This window comes from Xyrauchen texanus, chromosome 2 (assembly GCF_025860055.1).
Source record: "Xyrauchen texanus isolate HMW12.3.18 chromosome 2, RBS_HiC_50CHRs, whole genome shotgun sequence".
NCBI lineage: Eukaryota > Metazoa > Chordata > Actinopteri > Cypriniformes > Catostomidae > Xyrauchen > Xyrauchen texanus.
The window spans coordinates 52,557,035-52,578,602 of record NC_068277.1 but is presented as its reverse complement, the minus strand read 5'-3'; the positions used below and the strand labels follow the sequence as shown (position 1 = coordinate 52,578,602).

Sequence of the window (21,568 nt, the reverse complement as noted above, 5' to 3'; positions counted from 1 at the left end):
CCTTTGCTGCTCTGCAAGTGTAATTACCTGTAAAAACCAATTAAATTTGCATTGTAATAAAGCCGCGATTACAAACATAATTAATTTTCAATTATGAGGAAGCACCAACAAAATGATAACACAGGAGCTGCCAACTACCTCACTAACAAGGCTCATTTAGATAACTTCAAGTCTACGTCTTGCATTGCATTTCTCATTATTTGCATAAACATCCAAACAAACATGTCAGTTTTAAGTTAAATTTGCTTTATTGTGCTTCATTTTGTCTGTGTTGTGTGCTTCAATATACATCAAACCTCTGTACATGCATTTGCAACAGGCAATATGAAATATCATTTATGCATTAAGGAATAATATATGATGGTGTCAAATCATCATTTCTATCATTTGAAAAAAAACGTTCTGCATCTTCATATGAAATATGCTGGAAATATTCACTTGATAATACTAGCAGGTGGCATCTTGATTGTGTGTTGTGGATTGGAGGGTTATCCCTGAGGGGTCCTGACGTGACAACCGACGGGAACCTGATGTAGGTATCTCCAAAAGTGCCTGAACAGTCTGAGCAATACGTGTGAGCCCCTCTTCCTCCAGAATCAGCTGGGATGGACAAAGTGCATCCTAGTGGGGTATGGGGGGGTACATTCCAATATAAATTTGTTTACACAAAGGAGAGAGAAACAATAAAATAAGCAGTAAGCAATAATAAAGCATCTTGCCATAAGAAACCTCCTGCAAGAAATTGTTTTAGACCCTAAAAATCTTCAAATATAGGCTTCGGAGAGAGAAATCCATTTCCATAATGGGTGAAGAGCACTCTAAATGAACAAGCAATATCCTAGATCTTAATATGAAATGCTTTTCATGCACTTGAGGCGTGCAAACACTTACAAAGATTTAAAGAGGAACCCATCTGTCATCCCATATCCCTCAAGGACCCAAAACATGCAAGATATTCAGGCACAGGTACAGATAGGATTGCAGGTACACAAAGTGGAAACAAGAGGCAGAACACCACTAGAGACAGCATTTCAGCTGAGACGCTTTGGCTATGTTCGGAATGGAATACTACCGTAGTACTTACCACTGTAAATGACGTTTTAAAAAAACAAAATATTATAAGAAACAGTAGGCATCATTCCATGATAAACATTTTACATTGTTGTCACACTGATCGCTAAGCATTGCATGCAAGTGGCCTCCCCTTATCATTTTGGAAATGAAAAGTTATTTTGCATTTTAATTTTAATTTGTGTAAAACGTCTTGACGTTTGGCAGTCAAATAATGTATCAAAAAACACATGTTAAAAATCATTGTTCATTTGAGTTTATTTGTCACACTGGAAATGAAGGTCAAGTCAATTGCATTACATTGCATGATACGGTGTTCCATGCAGTTGGGTTTAGTTAATGAATAAGGTATCTTGAACTAACAATAAACAATATTACACTGAAAAAAACTGAATTACACTGAAAATATTTTTGTGGTCAAGTAAATACAGCTGAAAAATTAAGTACTTTCTACATGGAATAAGCTAGTTTAAACGTGAACTTGAAAATATTAAGTAAATTCTACATTTGTACTCAATTCAAACGTGTATAAAATTAAAGCTCTATTTTATAAATATTATTTATGATTGCTTGTTATCGTTACTTTGCTTCATCATGTACCAATCCTAAAGTAGATAACCTTGTCATATTTATTTGCTAATTTGATTAAATTTCACAGGTAAATAAAACAAGTACATTTTACGTAACTTTTTGAAGCTGGTGTTCCCTGCATGCACCAGGCTAGAATAATTCATGTTCTGGCATGGTTTCACTGTTTGATTTACATGATTTACACCATTTTGTATTGTTGATTTCATTGTATGGATTGGTAACTTCTTATTTTGTGAAATATGAAGTTCATTTTCTACTCAAAATGTCAAAATATCTGTTGATTGTTGATTTTGTGTTGAGGTATGTAAGCACAGTTTGCATCTCATTTCTTTTGCCAACAAAGTATGTTAATGTTTACTAGACTACATAGCATGCATTAATCTTCTCTGTGTAATGTCTGTGTGTGTGCCATGTGGTACATGATTAATTACAGTATGTTAAAAACGCATTGAAATGTTAGTACACGATTTAAAACCAGCCTTAATTCAGTGCTATGTATAATGTACAAACAAGTCAAATGTACAAGCAAAGAGGGGTAAAGTTGATTTCTAAGTAAGAATTTCTATTTAGAGCTACTAAGAATTGTGTAGACTTACGTAAACCCCACCCCACTCATTTTTAAGGTTTGTTTGTAATGCATTTTAACCAATGTTAACGTATCCAACTTTTTAAATAACATTAATCAAGATAAGTACTGTAAAAGTATTGTTCATAGTTAGTTCATGTTCAGTATTTGACTAACGAATGGAACAAATGAAACCTTTTAGTAAATGGTTACCCTCTGTTGTACACTGCACATTTTGGCAACTGTACTGGGTCATCAGAGTATTCCTGCACACAGAAAATGTCCATAATGTCCACAGCGTACATACTGTTATCTTAAAGAATATGTAAGAATTTTACAGCAGTATGCTATTCTGAACATAGTCTTTGTGAACACAGATCTTGATCTCATAGTCACACCAAAGTGCTCAGACACAGGAAGGGCAAACAACGCATGCGGCACAGCACTTGATCACACGATTCATTCCCTTGAATTGCCAACTATATTGTAAAGCAACAGTGTTTATTAAGGCGAAGCAGAGAAGCAGCCATGCAGTTATAGCACTTCACAGAGAGGATCCGATTTCATCCAAGGGTGAAGTGATGAGCATAAGCAGCAAACACTTCACCATATTGAAAATCCATTCTGCATTCTAATTATTTAGTTCAGCCAACCCTAACAATAAGTATAGATTATGGGTGAGTTGTATATTATAAAATCTGTTTTTCAAACTTATAGGCTATATAGCACCCACACACACACACCACCACAATACACCACACCACAATGATAAGACACAACATTAAAACCACCTGCCTAGTATTGTGTAGGTACCCCTCGTGCCACCAAAACAGCGCCAACCCACATCTCAGAATAGCATTCTGAGATGATATTCTTCTCAACAATTGTACAGAGCGGTGATCTGAGTTACCATAGACTTTGTCAGTTTGAACCAGTCTGGCCATTCTCTGTTTTTTACTCAGAATGGTGCTAAAAACAAAAAACATCCAGTGAGTGGCAGTTCTGTGTATGGAAACACCTTGTTGATGAGAGAGGTCAACAGGGAATGGCCAGACTGGTTTGAACTGACAAAGTCTATGGTAACTCAGATAACCACTCTGTACAATTGTTGAGACGAATATCATCTCAGAATGCTATTTTGAGATACATTTGGCAGCACAAGGGGTACCTATTAAGCAGGTGGTTTTAATGTTGTGGCTGATCGGTGTATGTATATACACTACCGGTAAAAAGTTTTGACACATTTATTCCAAAGTCTGAAATGTTTCTCATTATTTAAAAAATCTTTTGATCTGAAGGTGTATGCTTAAATGTTTGAAATTAGTTTTGTAGACAAAAATTTAATTGCGCCACCATATTAATTTATTTTATTATAAAACTAAAATTTCATAAAAAAAAAAACGTTTTTGAAATTGATGATTGGACCAAATAATAAAGAAAAGCAGCCAATAAGTGCCCAACATAGATGGGAACTCTAGATGGGAATACGGTTTAAAAGCATCCCAGGGTGATACCACAAGAAGTTGGCTGAGAAAATGTCAAGAGTTCATGTCTGCAAATTCTATTAAAAGTGTGACTACTTTGAAGATGCTAAAATAATATAACACCGTTTTGATTTATTTTGGATTTTGTTTTGTCGCAACATAATTCCCATAGTTCCATTTATGTTATTCCATAGTTTTGATGACTTTACTATTATTCTAAAATGTGAAAAAAAAAATATATATATAGAATGAGTACGTTTTTAAAAACGTTTGACCGGTAGTGTACCCTATATAAATATAATTAATGATATATTTCATAAAGAACGTTGCCCACACATGAACACAAATGACAAAAAAAAAAAAAAAAAAAACTTGCCAGTTAATTTATAAATAATAAACAGAAAATAACTAAATCACATAAATAGTTTTCCTCTTGCTTCGACACACTTCAGCTCAAATGTTGCGTACGTTAACATTAGTTGATACACTATAAAGTAAACTAACATGAACAATTGTATTTTTATGAACTAACATTAACAGAGATGAATAAATGCTGTAAAAAATATATTGTTCATTGTTAGTTCATGAAACCTAATGCCTCTACTAAAGTGTTACCAGTATTTAATAAATAATAATCTTTAAATGACAGCACGTACTCGGGCAACAATGGACTGCATGAAACCTGTTGATCCATGTTATCCCAGCACGATCTGAGAACATCCCAGAGCATCTAGTGTGCTTCAATGGAAGCAAGGAATTCTGACCTTACATACAAATGTGCAATGTCTCACATTACTCACATTTGATTAGTGAACTAGAAAAAGTGTATACCTTTCCTTCTCTCTTTTCCACTATCCACTCAATGAATCAACACTTACCTTTTAGTAAAGGGCACAGAAGAGCAGGACTCGCAAGCTACAGAGATGAGCTGACGTGAGGATTTCATCCTCAGCGGAGAGACAAAGAACTAAAGCAGAATTAATCATTAGCGAGAGCAACACAGTCATAAACATTGGACAAAAGCACATGTAAAGCAGCAGACAACATGTGTCAATCAGTGTTTCCTTTTTTAATAGTTTCTTTACAGACAAAAAAATTCTTAATAACAATATAAACACATATTACCTTCTTAAATACACAGTATTTTATAAATATTACAAAATACATTGCATTAGGTTACACTAGGTAACATGTGGATAGAAACATTCATGTAGTTCTAGTGTCCACTAAACTGTCAAGAGTTTCATTTAGAGTAAGTATCAGAAAAATTGGAAACATTTGCAGTCATCCCCTGTGAAAGCCTTTCCATGAACCTGTAACCATTTCATATTGCATCTACGCTAAATGAGAAGTCCATTATCAGAGTGGACATTTAAAATGAAACAGCTATTAGAATTAGCTTTAGCGCCGACAAACATCGTGCATTGTTATAAAACCATACCAACTTCCATACGCGTGAACAAACTCACTTAAAGGGATGGTTAACCCAAAAATGTCAATTATTTCATCATTTACTCACCCTCATGTTGTTCCAAAGCAAAAGATGCAATGAAAGTGAAAGTGACTGAGAAAGTCATATAGGTTCAGAACAACATGAGGGTGAGAAAACAATGGAATTGAAATTTTTGGGTGAACTATTTCTTTAAAATATGTCTAAGACGTCATAGGGTGAGGGATTTTGGTGATAGCATCACCAGTCATAGCACATCCGCTCACCTACCCTCGTTTCCCAGTCTCTCTCTCCCTCTCTCTCTCTCTCTCTCTCTCTCTCTCTCTCTCACACACACACACACATACTCACTCGTCTCTTATCGTTCTCGCCAGACGAGGGGCTGCTCGTTAGTAAACTGTCTGCAAAGCTCCTAAATCACATTAAGTAGGCACGGAATACAAAAGCAACATCAACATACAGCACTGGGAAAGCTGGGTGCCATGGCACAATACAGGACTATAAAACCATTATGGCCAAATTCAGAATCCGGAAACGACAGCGAGTAACCAATCAAAATCGTGCTTCTCTTTTCCAGCTCAAAATGAACATGCAATCCTAATTGAATTACCTTATTAATTTGGCCAACTGAAAAATCAATAATTGAATGAAATGCGATTAGTCCATTTTACGTAATGTGCTCAGCGGCACCACGTTTCCACCGATGCAGCTTTAGCGGAACATAGATCAGCAAACATAAATAAAACAATAACTTAATCTTGAACTGTCTGCATATGAGAATTATATTAAGTCACTCTCATTAAGACCAAAACAAACATTCAACAAAAAAACTGTAACAAGTTAACACAGCTTTGAATCATATTAGTACCATTGAAAGGTTTTGGAGCAGTTAGTTTGAAAACAGCACTGCCCTCTGGTGGTCACAATCAACAAGACAAGAAAGAAAGAAATGGTGGAAAAATAAAAGGAACAAACATCCTCCGTATTAGACCAAATTCAGTTCATAAGTACCATCATACACTGCCAACATATTCCCAGATGCAACAAGCTCATTTGTGTGCTGCTGTAAGAGCGAATGGAAAGATCAGCTAGAAACACAAGCGAACATATGAACTTGTATGAACTTTCTGCTTTGGAGGCACTTCATAATATGACCTTTCAGAGCAAATACAAGCAATTTAATGCCCTTTAAAAAAAAAAAAAAACATTCTCAATAAAAAAAAAGAATCAACAGTAATTCTAAGGCAGACGGGTGGAGAAGCCCTTCATAAAGTGTACACCATGTCTACCTCCAAATAAAGTTCAAATTTTTGTAGAAAATTGAGTCTGTGGTCACTCTCTGTCTATTAATAAGCTATTGTATGGAGAAAGAATATAAGTAAGAATCCTTAGTGATTTACCATATGACAGCATCAGATATTCCATGTAATAATGATGTTATTATAGTGATATTTAACCAAACCTACAACTACCAACAAATGTATCCCAAACTGAGATCTATGGGGCACATAAGTGCTATTGTGTGATCTAAAATGCATTATTGGTCAGGGGTTTGTTCTGATGTACCACATATGGCTCATGTTCAACAGCTACACTATGTGCCCTCACAGGTTTATGGACTGTATGTGAAGTACATGTGAAGATTAATTTGCTAATAGCAACTAAATACATATATTTAAAGGGTTAGTTCACACAAATATTACTCACTCTCATGTTGTTCATCATATGGGTTTGAAACAACACATGGGTGAGTGGATGCTTTTTCATTTTTGGGTGAACTATCCCTTTAAAAGTTGTCTGGGAAGGTTGGTTTTTAACTGTTTGTGTGTGTGTAAATGAGATGATGGACTACATTTACATATTAATTACTCACTCTCATGTTGTTCATCATATGGGTTTGAAGCAACACATTTGGGTGAACTATCCCTTTAAAAGTTGTCTGGGAAGGTTTTGTTTAACTGTGTGTGTGTAAATGAGATGATGGACTACATTTACACATTAATTACTCACTCGCTCTCTCACTCACTCACCACACACATATACACATTTATGCAATAAGGTGACAGTATAACAGATAGAGCAAAGCCATAAGAAAAGAGTAGAAGAGTAGGAAGCCAGTGGAGAAGGTGGAAGCAGGAGAGACAGAGGGAGAGGTGCTGTTCTTGTCTTCCTCTCCTCCTGTTTTTGCCAGGAGAGCCTTCACACAGCGCTGCACTGCAGGTAGCTTACTGCACAGGATATCAGATGCTAAACACAGCTCCATCTGAGATAGAAAGAGACAGACAAAGAGAAAGAAGGACAATGCAGAGAGGACGGTTGGACACAGCGTTGAACAACGAGCAAGACATTGCAGCAGGATAATTTAAAATACAAATGATGGAGAAAACAAAGAAAGCACAAAAAGGAGCACACTTAGCATACAATAGCATAAAATAACTTTTAAAAAACAACATTAATTAATATGGATGGGAATCGTAAGGACCTTTTTATTATTATTATTCTGGGGCAGGAATAAACTTCTTCTTAACTACTATTTTTGTCTTATTTTTAACTTAAAAGAATAGTACACCCAAAATCGAAAATTCTGTCATCATTTTCTCACCCAAATGTCTTTCCAGATATTTAAGACTTTCTTTCTTCAGCAGAACACAAAAAATATTTTTTTAAAGAATATCTTAGCTCTGTAGGTCCTAACAATGCAAGTGAATGGTAACCAAAACTATGAAGCTCCAAAAAGCACACAAAGGCAGCATAAAAGTAATCCATACGACTCCAGTGGCTTAAATCATGCTCGATTACACTTCCTAGTTCTCCACGCATGCGAAGAGTGCCAGATATTGCAAAGAAGTGTAATCAAGCTTGAAATCATGCTCGCTAAGGAGACTTGTAGTTTTATAGATTTATAGTGAAAAAGGAGTTACATTTTGATCTGCCCTCACCCAAAATGATTGGAATGCTTCAGAAAACATGGATTAAACCACTGGAGTCTTATGGTTACATCTATGCTGCCTTTATTTGCTTTTTGGAGCTTCAAAGTTTTGCTAACCATTCACTTGCATTATATGGACCTACAGAGCTGAGATATTCTTTAAAAAATGTTTGTGTTCAGCAGAAGTAAGTCATACACATCTGGGATGGCATGAATGTAAGTAAATGATGAGAGAATTTTCATTTTTTGGAACTATTCCTTTAAAATTCAACATAACGGCCCATTCAGTGCTTTAGATAACTTGTGAGTTAAAGAATGAATAATCTTTTTGACCAATTCATTAAAAGAGCCAGCTTGTAAGACATATTCATTTGCAAATCAGATACATAATGCATAATCATAACATCAAAAAAGGAGTCATCTGAAATCAGTCGATGAAAGGATTTTCATTTATAAACAGCATAATCTACGAAAGACAAACAAAATAGAAGATAATAAATAAACAAATAATAAAAGAAGAACATTCTGTTTACCTCAGGGACTCCCAGTCTACGACACGCAGCAATGAAGTTTTCAACATTGAGGCGACACTTGGCAGCACTCAGCTTTGGCTGAGATTGAATCAGAGAGATGAATATACACCAGTTACGATATAACTCAGGAGTTATTTGTATAAATCATCATTAAACATTATGATCCATGTTTAGCGCTTGTTTTAAAAGATATTAGATGAAGTTCTAGCTGCAGTATGAATAAGATCCAAGCATTAACTCACCACTGCCGGTGAGGGGATGTGGATGATTGACACAGAACGAGGTCGCACGTGATTGGTCAGCTGGCAGAGGACTGTGCCATTGGACAACGCTTCTCCCAGATCTTCAGGCAGAGTGATCTTCAGACGAGACTCCAGAGACTGAAAGAGAAATAAATTATGACTAAAAAGTGAGAAGAAGGTTAGATAAAGAATAAAAAACTAAGAAAGAAGGGAAAGGGGTGACGAGTGTTGGAGGAACTAGAATGCAGGATGTCTTTTTACCTTACGCAGTTGTAAGACGTCCACTCTCTCCTCTCGTGGGGATTTGAGCGTGGAGCGAGATTCACTCCGACCAGACTCAGCCAAACTGTTTGCTGACCCTGAGAGAAAGAGTAAAACAAAGATTTACAACATACACTAGTCCAAAATTAGATTAGAACTCCTGTGTGTGTGTGTGTGTGTGTGTGTGTGTGTGTGTGTGTGTGTGTGTGTGTGTGTGTGTGTGTGTGTGTGTGTGTGTGTGTGCGTGCGTACCTGTCTTGACATTGCAGCGCGAGGACGTACGGAATAAGAAGCTGTTGGGTTTGGGAGCAGAACTTGTGGGAGAACAAGGCTTCACAGACACTTCTGGAAAGAAACAACCAAAATTCCTTGAATTCTTGAATTGCATTCTTTTAAAGAAAAAATATTATTCAAGAGTTAAGGTCACAAGAAGACCTAAAGCCTCCAGGAAATTATACTGTATGACAAAATGGTTGATGTACTGAAACAAGATGTGGGGGCGGAACATATTGAAGGATCCATTAAAAAAAAAATTTGTCAATAGCTTTATATATAGCGGTGGCAAATATTTACCACCGCTGTGTTTAAGGGCCAGCCACCGTCAGTAAACATTGTATGGTGGTTGAGGGCCCACAGCTAACGTGTTAATTGTGGATACAATTTTAAAAAGTGCGTCACTGAACACGGAATAGAAGTGAAACCCATATCACAAAATGCAAAATACCTTACTGCTATTTTTATTGCAAGGATATAAAGCATTCCTGTAACGGTGCTCTTTTTCTAACCACGCACAAGAAACCTTGAATTCAATACAAATATACAATAAAAAAGGTTTTTTTTTTACGGTTTCATAGAGGACCTCACTGGGGTTATGATGTTTCCAGCTGCACTGAATACATGTCCAGAAGCAGTATTAATCTCATAAGCAGAAGATTACGGTACTGATTAAACTGAAAGTGTATTTTGATACCGTTAACAAAAATGAAATGGAATAATATGCATTATGAGGATAATAAATGTTCAATTCTACTTAAAACATGTTGTTGGCGAATATATGACGAGAAATAAAACACTGCGAGATATTGCCAATGCACGAACAATATTTTAGAAGAAGAAAAATCTTGTTTGAATAAAAAAATGATCCAGTCATAGTATTTAAAGGATTGTCCTGTCTGAGTTGCGGGAGCTGAAAGAGATGAACACCAGTAAACTAAACCGCTTAGTTGGCTAATAATTTTTTTTTTTCAAACGTATCCTATATGACATTATTCAGCTTTATCAACAACATAAATATAATATCACGACTTACATCTGCACAGACAGTGAAGCAAATGCACAAATGAGCTTGAACAAAGTTGCGCAATAGATGCGTAAATTGCATTGTGAATAGGCCTGTGCTGTAGCAATGTGCTATCTTGCCGTTGCCAGTCGGTGACAGGCGGTATCTAATATTTAATATGAGGGGATGTTCTCATTCTAGAGAGTATTTTATTTGACAAACATTTGTATACCTCTCTGTGCAGGACATTTAATATTTTCAATAGAGTAAATCAATATTTTCACCCATATTGCCACATTTGTCAGTTACCAGAAGGCTTTAAAGCTATATATATATATATATATATATATATGCATGAACACACACACACACACACACTTGGCCAAAAGTTTGGAATAATGTGCAGATTTTGTTGTTTCGGAAGGAAATTGGTACTTTAATTCACCAAAGTGGCATTCAACTGATCACAAAGTATAGTCAGGACATTACTGATGTAAACAGCACCATCACTATTTGAAAAAAGTCATTATTGATCAGATTTAGACAGGCTCCATTTCCAGCAGCCATCACTCCAACACCTTATCCTTGAGTAATCATGCTAAATTGCTAATTTGGTACAAGAAAAATCACTTGCCATTATATCAAACAGTTGAAAGCCATTTGGTTCATTAAATGAAGCTTAACATTGTCTTTGTGTTTGTTTTTGGGTTGCCACAGTATGCAATAGACTGGCATGTCTTACAGTCAATATTACATCAAAAATGGAAGAAAAATGGCAAAAAAAGAAAGAAAGAGAAAGAAAGAAAGAAACCGCTTTCTCAAGAAACTCGACAGTCAATCATTGTTTTGAGGAATGAAGGCAATACAAAGCTTGAAATTGCCAAAAAACGAAAGATTTGATACAATGGTGAACACTACAGTCTTCAAAGGACAACTGGCTCTAACAAGGACAGAAAGAGATGTGGAAGGCCAGATGTACAACTAAACAAGAGGATAAGTACATCAGAGTCTCTAGTTTGAGAATTAGATGCCTCACATATCCTCAGCTGACAGCTTCATTGAATTAAACCCGCTCAACACCAGTTTCATTTACAACAGTAAAGAGAAGACTCAGGGGTGCAGGCCTTATGGGAAGAATTGCAAAGAAAAAGCCACTTTTGAAACAGAAAAACAAAAAGAAAATGTTTGAGTGGGCAAAGAAACAGAGACATTGGACAACAGATAATTAGAAAAGAGTGTTATGGATCTTAAACCCCTTGAGCTTTTGTGGGATCAGCTAGACTATAAGGTGAGTGAGAAGTGTCCGACAAACAGTCACATCTACGGCAAGTGCTACAGGAAGCGTGGGGTGACATGTCACCGGAGTATCTGGACAACTGACAGCTAGAACGCTAAGGATCTGCAAAGCTGTCATTGCTCCACGTGGAGGATTTTTTTTGATGAGAACTCTTTGAAGCAGTTTGAAGTTCTGAAGTTTTTTTTTTTCAAATTTTAATAGTCATTTTACACGTTATTTATGTCCTGACTATACACTGTGATCAGTTGAGGCCACTAGCATGTGTGTGTGTGTGTGTGTCTATATATATATATATATATATATATATAAATAAAACATGTCCATTACTGTATATATACTGTATCTTTTAAGCTGGTGTGAAGAGTACCTGGACGACTATTGGAGTGCTGCAATGACACAGCATGAGAAGATGAAGATACCTGATCTACACTCTAGAGAAAAAAGAGAAAGAAATAAGCAATAATTAAAAAAATGACAAGTCCCTTCTCTTCAGTGTGTTTATCAGTTTTAAACTGAATGAAAACAGAATGAGGGAGGGAAAGCAGAAATGTGAAGACTCACAGCACATCTCTGTTTTAAGCCATTGGGTGGAGAGCTGGTGTCTGAGCTGTCACCACTAGAGGGAGACAGAGATTGACAATAAATAGTGACAATGATCGTTTCTATGGGCTGAAATTTATGCCACCAGAAACTGAATTTGAACCATTTATATTTGAATTTGAATGGCTAAACTTGAATAATTGCATTGAAAAACTGAATTTGAATCACATAATTTGAAATTGTATTGTTTAATTAAAATTGAATTTATTCAAAAACTTAATCTGAATTGTATCATTTGAAATTGAATTTATTCGTTTGGAACTGAAGTCCAATAAAATTTGATCCTCACTGAAAATTAAACTCTCTATATAGCTTCACATTCACTTCTCACTATTCAGATTCAGTTCTCAAATTCAATTTCAAGTTACTGAGACAGACATCCGGGTAGTTGGAGGATGAAGGAAGAGCAATCGAGCGCAGATCGATAGATAGCGTTCATTGGCGCACAGGACTCCTCTTGGGCCAATCAACACCAATGTTTTGGAGCACAGTACGTTACCCGCCATGAAACTATGGAATTACGATTGTGTCAATAATAATGAATGTAACTTTATAAAACTGAACGTAACTTTATAAAACTGAATGTAACTTTTTCAGAAACTATCAAAAATATTCCATTACAAAAGAAGAAAAACACAATTAAAATGAAAAAAATGAACTCAGTCGCACGAATTTAACAGGCTATGAATTTAACAGGCTACGAATTTTTTGTTAATGTTTTTCAAAGATTCGTTTTCGCAAATCGTGGATTCTGAATACATGGCCACAGATTTCGCTTACGCTTCGCAGTTTTTCGTTTGCCGTTTTGAGACAAACCTCTCGTGGGGGTGGGCTTAACAGTGATCTACTCTGATTGGATAGTGAGCTTTTGATGGACAGGTGCTCTCTGACCCGGATGTACAGACGTCACTCAGTGGCGCACATATTGGAAAGCTCTCGCGGTGATTTGTAGTTATGCAATACGTCGTGCTTTGTTGTATTACTTACTGACAATATGTAAATAATATTTGACCTATAATTATATAATTTAATATTATATGAGACCTTCGATCGTCTAATAATCGTCTTCGATCAGTCTGTAAAGATGAGCTCTCAGGAGAGACCTCCTCCTCCTCTTGTCCTTCAAGGCAGCTTGAAGTAAGTTCGTGTTACTGAAGTAACCAATAACATCGATATAAGTTTTATTCATGTAACGTTATAGTGTGCAACAGTTCTGGCTTTATTTTGCAAATTTATTGTTGTATTGTAAATGCATGCTAAATAAAATGTTGCTGTTTTGTCATTGTCATGACTGCAAAACTGAAACCTGGCCATATCTTGGTCCACTGTTTGACTCTGCCCCGACTGCTGAACGGACTGCTGCTGACCCTGCCTTGTGCTGGTATTCCCGAGCGACTGGTTAAGAATTTCAAGGTTGTTATGTACAGATGCAGCATCTGCACCAAGATTTCTGCCTTGCTGTAGAATAAAGACCAGTTTGATATCTGAACTGTCTACATTGACACGTCCTTGAATATAATAACTGTGCAAAAGAGCAAACAATCAAACTACATAACATCATGACATGACATCAGTGCATTGCAGACTTGTGAATGACAATAAAAAAATTATTAAAAAATATATAAAAATATGATATTTTATGTGTTCATCAAAACATTGTGAATAAATATAATAAAATATATGCAATATATTTTTCTGTTTCTGTAAAATTAGACAATTTCTATCCATTTACTCCAATGTATGTGGGCAGGACGCTCTTTTAAATTCAGATATGCCTAATTCTCTAAAAAATTCAAACTATCCTGCAGAGCTGAAGTGGTTAAACAATAAATTTGCAAAATAAAGCCAGAACTGTTGCACACTGTAATGTTACATGAATAAAACTTTTATCGATGTTATTGGTTACTTCAGTAACACGAACTTACTTCAAGCTGCCTTGAAGGACAAGAGGAGGAGGAGTGGAGCATTTGTTTAATAAGCAAGGTCTTTTATTCAGATATTCAGAATTTCTTTCTGAATACCAAATACCAGTAACCCCAAAAGAATTTGCTACAGTAATGGGTGCTACTCCCTCTGGTTTATGTATGCTTTTTAAAAACCGTAATTACTTCACCCCAGTATCTACTGCATCCTTTCCTAAACCTTGTGATACTTCTGTTGGTCAAATCTGTTTTTCAGAGTCGAAAGCTAAAAACTATAAGATCTTTATTTCTTAAGGATTTGATTTCTGTTCCACCTGTTATTTCCTTTTGGAATAATTTGTTTGGTAAACTTAATTGGAAAAAATCTGGTCTTTACAGCAGAAATTCATTCTCACAAATAAAGTGAAAGAAATGTCCTTTAAGTTGATACACAGGTTCTATCCTGTTAAGAAATTTATACAAAGATTTAAATCTGACATTGAGCTAACATGCTCTTTTTGTGTGAATTCTGATGAAACAGTGGTTCATTTATTTTGGTCGTGTCATTACACTCAGAAGCTCTGGAATAATATTGATGTTTTTATCAAGTGTAAGATTTTGCCAGGCTTCTCAATACATATGAGAAACATTATATTTGGGTATTTTGATTCAGACCCCACAAACGAAAATGTCTGTTTTGTTATTAATTTAATTATTTTCCTAAGCAAATTCTATATTCACAAATGCGAATTTTTAAACTGTAAACCTATCTTCTCTGTCTTCTTAAAAGAAATAGAAAATTATCAACATTTGATTTCAGTATCTACTAATAAGAAAGCCATAAGGACTGTTAGAATCTGCACTGCATTTGATCTCTTCATGTGAACATTTTTGTGTGATGTAATGCCCTACCTCTTCTTTTATTGTTATATACATTATTATTATTATCTTTTTTTTTTACTATTATTATTTTTTTTCTATTTATTTTTGTCTTCTTTATTGTTTTGGTTGATATTATGTGATGTACGTATGCTTTCTCTTTTGTATGTTCCTGTTCTTTGCATTAAAAAAAATAATTAAAAAACAAGAGGAGGAGGAAGATGATGCCGCTCCGTGTCTCTCCTGAGAGCTCATCTTTACAGATTGATCGAAGACGACTATTAGACGATCGAAGGTCTCATATAATATTAAATTATATCATTATAGGTCAAATATTATTTACATATCGTTAGTAAGTAATACAACAAAGCACCGCGAGAGCTTTCCAATATGTGCGCCACTGAGTGACGTCTGTACATCCGGGTCAGAGAGCACCTGTCCATCAAAAGCTCACTATCCAATCAGAGTAGATCACTGTTAAGCCCACCCCCACGAGAGGTTTGTCTCAAAACGGCAAACGAAAAACTGCTGGCGTAAGCTGAAATCTGTGGCCATGTATTCAGAATCCACGATTTGCGAAAACGAATCTTTGAAAAACATTAACAAAAAATTCGTAGCCTGTTAAATTCATAGCCTGTTAAATTCGTGCGACTGAGTTCATTTTTTTTTCATTTTAATTGTGTTTTTCTTCTTTTGTAATGGAATATTTTTGATAGTGTCTGAAAAAGTTACATTCAGTTTTATAAAGTTACGTTCAGTTTTATAAAGTTACATTCATTATTATTGACACAATCGTAATTCCATAGTTTCATGGCGGGTAACGTACTGTGCTCCAAAACATTGGTGTTGATTGGCCCAAGAGGAGTCCTGTGCGCCAATGAACGCTATCTATCGATCTGCGCTCGATTGCTCTTCCTTCATCCTCCAACTACCCGGATGTCTGTCTCATTGAATTTGAGAACTGAGTCTGAATTGTGAGAATTGAATGTGAAGCTATATAGAGAGTTTAATTTTCAGTGAGGATCAAATTTTATTGGACTTCAGTTCCAAACAAATAAATTCAATTTCAAATGATACAATTCAGATTCAGTTTTTGAATAAATTCAATTTTAATTAAACAATACAATTTCAAATTATGTGATTCAAGTTCAGTTTTTCAATGCAATTATTCAAGTTTAGCCATTCAAATTCAAATATAAATGGTTCAAATTCAGTTTCTGGTGGCACATATTTCAGCCCATACATTTCACCAACTACAAAACAACACAGCAAAATTATAACACTACAACCAAGAAATTAAATGACTCTCTAACAGTCCTGGCTTCAGCTCTAAAATGTAAGGTGGATCATGGGACCTTCCAGGTGGGCCAAACAGTTCAAGATGCGGGCATGGTTGTCAAGGTGGGCCAAGCTCATGAATGGGTGGGCCTCAGGCCCCCCAGTGGAGCCGGGCCTGCTTTCTATAAAATTTAATTCTCTCATCATTTACTCACCCTCAAGATTTTTAGAAGAATATTTCAGCTCTGTTAGTCCATAAAGCTCCTAAAGCACATAAAGGAAGCATAAAAGTAATCTATATGACTCCAGTGGTTTAATCCATGTCTTCAGAAGCATTATTATTGATGTGGGTGAGAAATAGATCAGTATTTAAGTCCTTTTTTACTATCACGTAAAAAAGATACAGATTTTAGTCAGATGGATTACTTTTATGCTGCCTTTATGTGCTTTTGGAGCTTCAAAGTTTTGGTCACCATTCACTTATATTGTATGGACCAACAGAGCGGAGATATTCTTCTAAAAAGCTTCGTTTGTGTTCTGAAGATGAAAGAAAGTCATACACATCTGGAATGGCGTGAAGGTGAGTAAATGATGAGAAATGTTTTTGTGTGTGAACTATCCCTTTTAGGTTTGTTGGATTTGGCTTTTCATTCATGCATGCCACATGTTGGTAATCTGATCACCTGAGTGTCACGGTTTCAAAAGGTAGATTTTACTTTCTGTTTGTTAAAGAGACTCAGATTACCACTTCAGCACACACACGCATTCAACCACAGAACATATAAAGCATATGCAGACCATTTGTTACACTCTTACCCTGAAACACTTCCTGTTCCTCCAGGCTTGGTCGTCGCCGCCGAGTTACTTCCTGTTTTTACAGTGATCTTCTGCAAACTGTAAGACATCAAACACTAATTAGTCAATAGCTTCCTAATAAAGGACTTCGTTCCTACAGAGAGATGCATTCTGGGAGAACCCTTTTGATGTTTTCTGGGCTGTGCTGTTCATATGACTGTTTCTCGCATCATAACTCTAAATGTGCTTTCAGACACTAATGAAGTCACAGCATAAGAGAGCAGGTAACCGTGGTTTCCTTTAAAACCACAAGCCTTTGATGATGGAATATCACAGAGAAAATAAAAGAGGCCATTTTATGTCATTAAAAGCCATTATATGCTATTGAAGACTCTTCAGTAGCATATATACTGTATATTGGTAGAATAAAAAAAGAACACATCACTTTTGCTTTGTTTATGCCTCTCATCCACACTTGAACCATAACCGCATACATTGGAAAACGATGACGTTAGAAAACCAAAAAGAGTTTTCAACTTAGCCAAAGACAACCAACATTCAATCTGTATTAGGGGGGCCACACTACATTTTGTACACAACACTGGAGAACAGAAACAAAATCACATGCATGGACTTTTGTGTTTTGCAAATTTGCATTGCAAAAAGATGTTTGGCCAACAGACAATCTAAATATTATAGATATATCATGACGATAAGTCTGCATATAGAAAGGAGGTTGAACAGCTGGCTGTCTGGTGCAGTCAAAACAACCTGGAGCTGAACATGCTCTAAACGTTGGAGATGATTGTGGACTTTAGGAGGAACACCCCAACATTGTCCCCCCTCACCATTCTAAACAACACTGTGGCAGCAGTGGAGTCATTCAGGTTCCTGGGCACTACCATCTCACAGGACCTGAAGTGGGAGACCCACATTGACTCCACTGTGAAAAAGGCCCAGCTGAGGTTGTACTTCCTTCACCAGATGAGGAATTCTACTCAGCAGTCATTGAGTCTGTCCTCTGCACTTCAATAACTGTCTGGTTTGGTTCGGCTATGAAATCAGACATCAGAAGACTACAGAGGACAGTTCAGACTGCTGAGAGGATTATTGGTTGCCTCCTGCCCTCCTCCCCTTCAAGAACTATACACTTCCAAAGTGAGGAAGAAGGCTGGTAAAATCACTCTGGACCCCACTCACCCTGCCCACTACCTTTTTGAACTGTTGCCTTCTGGCCGACGCTTCAGAGCTCTGAGCACCAGAACCGTCGGCACAGGAACAGTTTTTTCCCTCAGGCATTTTTAAGAGAACGAGTGCAAATACATGAGTGTAGTATCAGAAACGGGACATCCCTAATTAATAATAAACATAACAGTTTATTGAATATTGTAGTCTTTTACCAGTGTTCTTCCCGCTGGTTTACAGTTTTAAAGCAATAAGCCACTTGAGTCCATGTATTATAGTGTTTTTACAACGGTTAAGAGCATGGCTGGGTCTAAGAGGGGGAATTGCCTCCCCTAGATTTGCCTCTTGTCCCCCCAGAAACTTCTGATGCCCCCACCCTGACTGACAGTGAAACGATCAAGGGGCACTCCGCCCTCCAGACTGACGGCAAACCCATCAATGTTGCCACCCCCCAAAAAAAACACAAGTACTCCACCAAAGACCACATCCTAGGACAGACCCTGGTTAAGGGTGTTTTAGACAGTTCGCTTTGTGTCATCCCTAAGAACACGTGATAAAAACACAAACATATTTCCTCTCATGGCTTATTGATTTACTGTGTGTGTTTGTTTGACCGCACTTAATTTTTTTTTAATGACAAAGACACAATATCACCCATTCTCTCAAGTTTCAATTCAACACTTCCTTAATTCATTCAACCCCATCCTCCCTCCACACTCACGTGCTGGCTCTGTCTCTCTGCTGCTGCGCTCGCTCTCTCTCCTGCCAGATGAGCAGGTTTCCAGGCCTCCTCTTCTCCTCTAGAGTGGGGCTGGATGGAGAGACAAAATCTGAACCGTCTCCAATCACAAATATTCTGACAAGAAGGAAGTGACAAAGATATTTATGTCTTTCACTCCTTTCTCATAACAGAACTACACACCAAAATGCTATATATAGATGATACTAGTGGTTGCCAGAGCATCACTATGTGGTTGTCAAGGTGTTCTGAGAGTTTTAAGTGCATTGCAATATGGTTGCTTAGGCATTGCAAGGTAGTTGCTAGGGTGATCTAGGTAGTTGCTAGGGTGTTCTGGGTGGCTGCTTACTAGCCAAAATCTCTATATAATTCTGGTCTCTAAATATAGATCGGGTCCCTCTTTCTATGTAAATCTGAGAGATTTCTAACTGTTTTCTTGTCCACTGTGCAAAAATATTGTCTGTCATGGCACACCTCTTCTCAATATGTCACTCAATTTGAAGTATCGTTCCTGTCCTTGGAATAAAAGGTGCAGGATAAGTTCAAGTTAGTTGAAATGCAAATCATAATTGTGATGCATGCATAGCTTGCACCTCTAATTACAACTAGATTGATTAAGTTTGTCAAGAAAAACTTAGATGTTGGCTTGACAAAGCCTGGTTTGAAAAAGTTTGAAAAGTCTAAAGTTGAGAAGTTATACAGAATGGCTGAAAGTCAAACAGACAGAGAGTACATTACTGAGTGGTTAGTAGGGTGTTCTGGTTGGTTGCTACTGTAGGTGTTTCTAGGGTGATCTAGGTGGTTGCTAGGGTGTTCTGGTTGGTTGCTACTGTAGGTGTTTCTAGGGTGATCTAGCTGATTGCTAGGGTGTTCTGGTTGGTTTCTACTGTAGGTGTTGCTAGGGTGATCAAGGTGGTTGCTAAGGTGTTCTGGTTGGTTGCTACTGTAGGTGTTTCTAGGGTGATCTAGCTGATTACTGGGCTGTTCTGGTTGGTTGCTAATTTAGGTGTTGCTAGGCTGATCTAGGTGGTTGCTAGGGTGTTCTGGTTGGTTGCTACTGTAGGTGTTTCTAGGGTGATCTAGCTGATTGCAGGGTGTTCTGGTTGGTTGCTACTGTAGGTGCTGCTAGGGTGATCTAGGTAGTTGGTATGGTGTTCCGGTTGGTTGCTACTGTAGGTGTTTCTAGGGTGATCTAGGTGGTTGCTAGGGTGTTCTGGTTGGTTGCTACTGTAGGTGTTTCTAGGCTGATCTAGCTAATTGCTAGGGTGTTCTGGTTGGTTGCTACTGTAAGTGTTGCTAGGGTGACTAGGTGGTTGCTAGGGTGTTCTGGCTAGTTACTAGGTATTGTTATGGTGTTCTAGTAAGTTAGTTAGTTTTGACATTCGGAGTTCACAAATATTCCAAGGCAAAATCTTAGCCTTAGTCAATGGGATTATGGAGATTTTCCATAGTCTATTATGGGGAAAACGCGAGTCTGATCAGTTATAAAATGTATTATAGATTACATTGCAACTGGAGTCAGAACAGCCTGAATGTCTGTGCCAAGTGTGGTGGATGTAGATTGAAAGCTCTAGTACAGGGCTATTCAAATTCATGTGGGCCAGATGGAAACATTCTTCGAGGCATGCGGGCTGAGCAAGAATATTTTTTCAACAAAAAACTTTTATCCACTTGTATTTAATCAATAATATATAAATTACTGTTACAACACTGTTAGTAACATAGAAATATGTTATTTGTTTATATTAACTGTAGCAAATGATTAGTTCACATTTAAGCAGTTTAATATTCTTGGAGTGGTGGTGGTGTAGTGGTCTAAGCACATAACTGGTAATCTGGTAATCAGAAGGAGGCTGGTACAAGCCCCACAGCCACCACCATTATGTCCTTGAGCAAGGCACTTAACTCCAGGTTGCTCCAGGGGGATTGTCCCTGTAATAAGGGCTCTGTAAGTCGCTTTGGATAAAAGCGTCTGCCAAATGCACAATTATTTTTAATTATTAATATATATATATATAAAATAATTTATTTTTTTATACTTAGTAAATATATGCCTACTTCAACATTTATTAATGATCCATTACTCTTAAAAGTTGTTTAAATAAGGATAAAAAACATCAATCTGAGTATATATGAACTAATTAAACAATAAATCACTACAATATAATAAATAACATACTATTTGTATATACTCTATTAATAATCTAGGAATAAGTTATAAATAATTAATTAACTATAAACTAATGCTTTACAAATACTTTATATTTTGTAGTTATTATAATGTGTTTCGGTAATTTGCGACAAAAAACTAAATCAACTTGCTTTCAACATTGGTCAAAATTGGAGTAATCCTGGCTAAATATTTGAATTCACAATTAAATTTGTTATAGATGCAAAAATGTAAACTTTTGACTTTCCAAATGGAATATTTTCTTTACCAAATTAACGGAAAGAACGTTTGTTTCTCAAGAACTCACATTTGTATGTTG

General features: G+C 36.6%; 1 protein-coding gene across 3 annotated transcripts in view; it reads right to left on the bottom strand.

The window, feature by feature from the left end:
- Positions 1–216: 216 nt before the first annotated feature.
- LOC127658784 (leucine-rich repeat and calponin homology domain-containing protein 4-like) overlaps positions 217–21,568 on the bottom strand; it is a 61,016-nt gene continuing 39,664 nt past the window's right edge. The window contains exons 10-18 of one of the 3 annotated variants that reach the window (XM_052148317.1): positions 19,062–19,196; positions 17,177–17,254; positions 12,264–12,318; positions 12,070–12,133; positions 9,379–9,471; positions 9,127–9,224; positions 8,866–9,003; positions 8,624–8,701; positions 217–621 (exon numbers count right to left, since the gene is read on the bottom strand). In XM_052148317.1, the coding sequence (XP_052004277.1) occupies positions 448–621; positions 8,624–8,701; positions 8,866–9,003; positions 9,127–9,224; positions 9,379–9,471; positions 12,070–12,133; positions 12,264–12,318; positions 17,177–17,254; positions 19,062–19,196 (913 nt within the window). In that variant the 3' untranslated portion in view covers positions 217–447. Of the gene's footprint in view, positions 622–3,182; positions 7,425–8,623; positions 8,702–8,865; positions 9,004–9,126; positions 9,225–9,378; positions 9,472–12,069; positions 12,134–12,263; positions 12,319–17,176; positions 17,255–19,061; positions 19,197–21,568 lie in introns of those variants that run through there. The other 2 variants (XM_052148306.1, XM_052148328.1) reach the window with 2 other exon arrangements.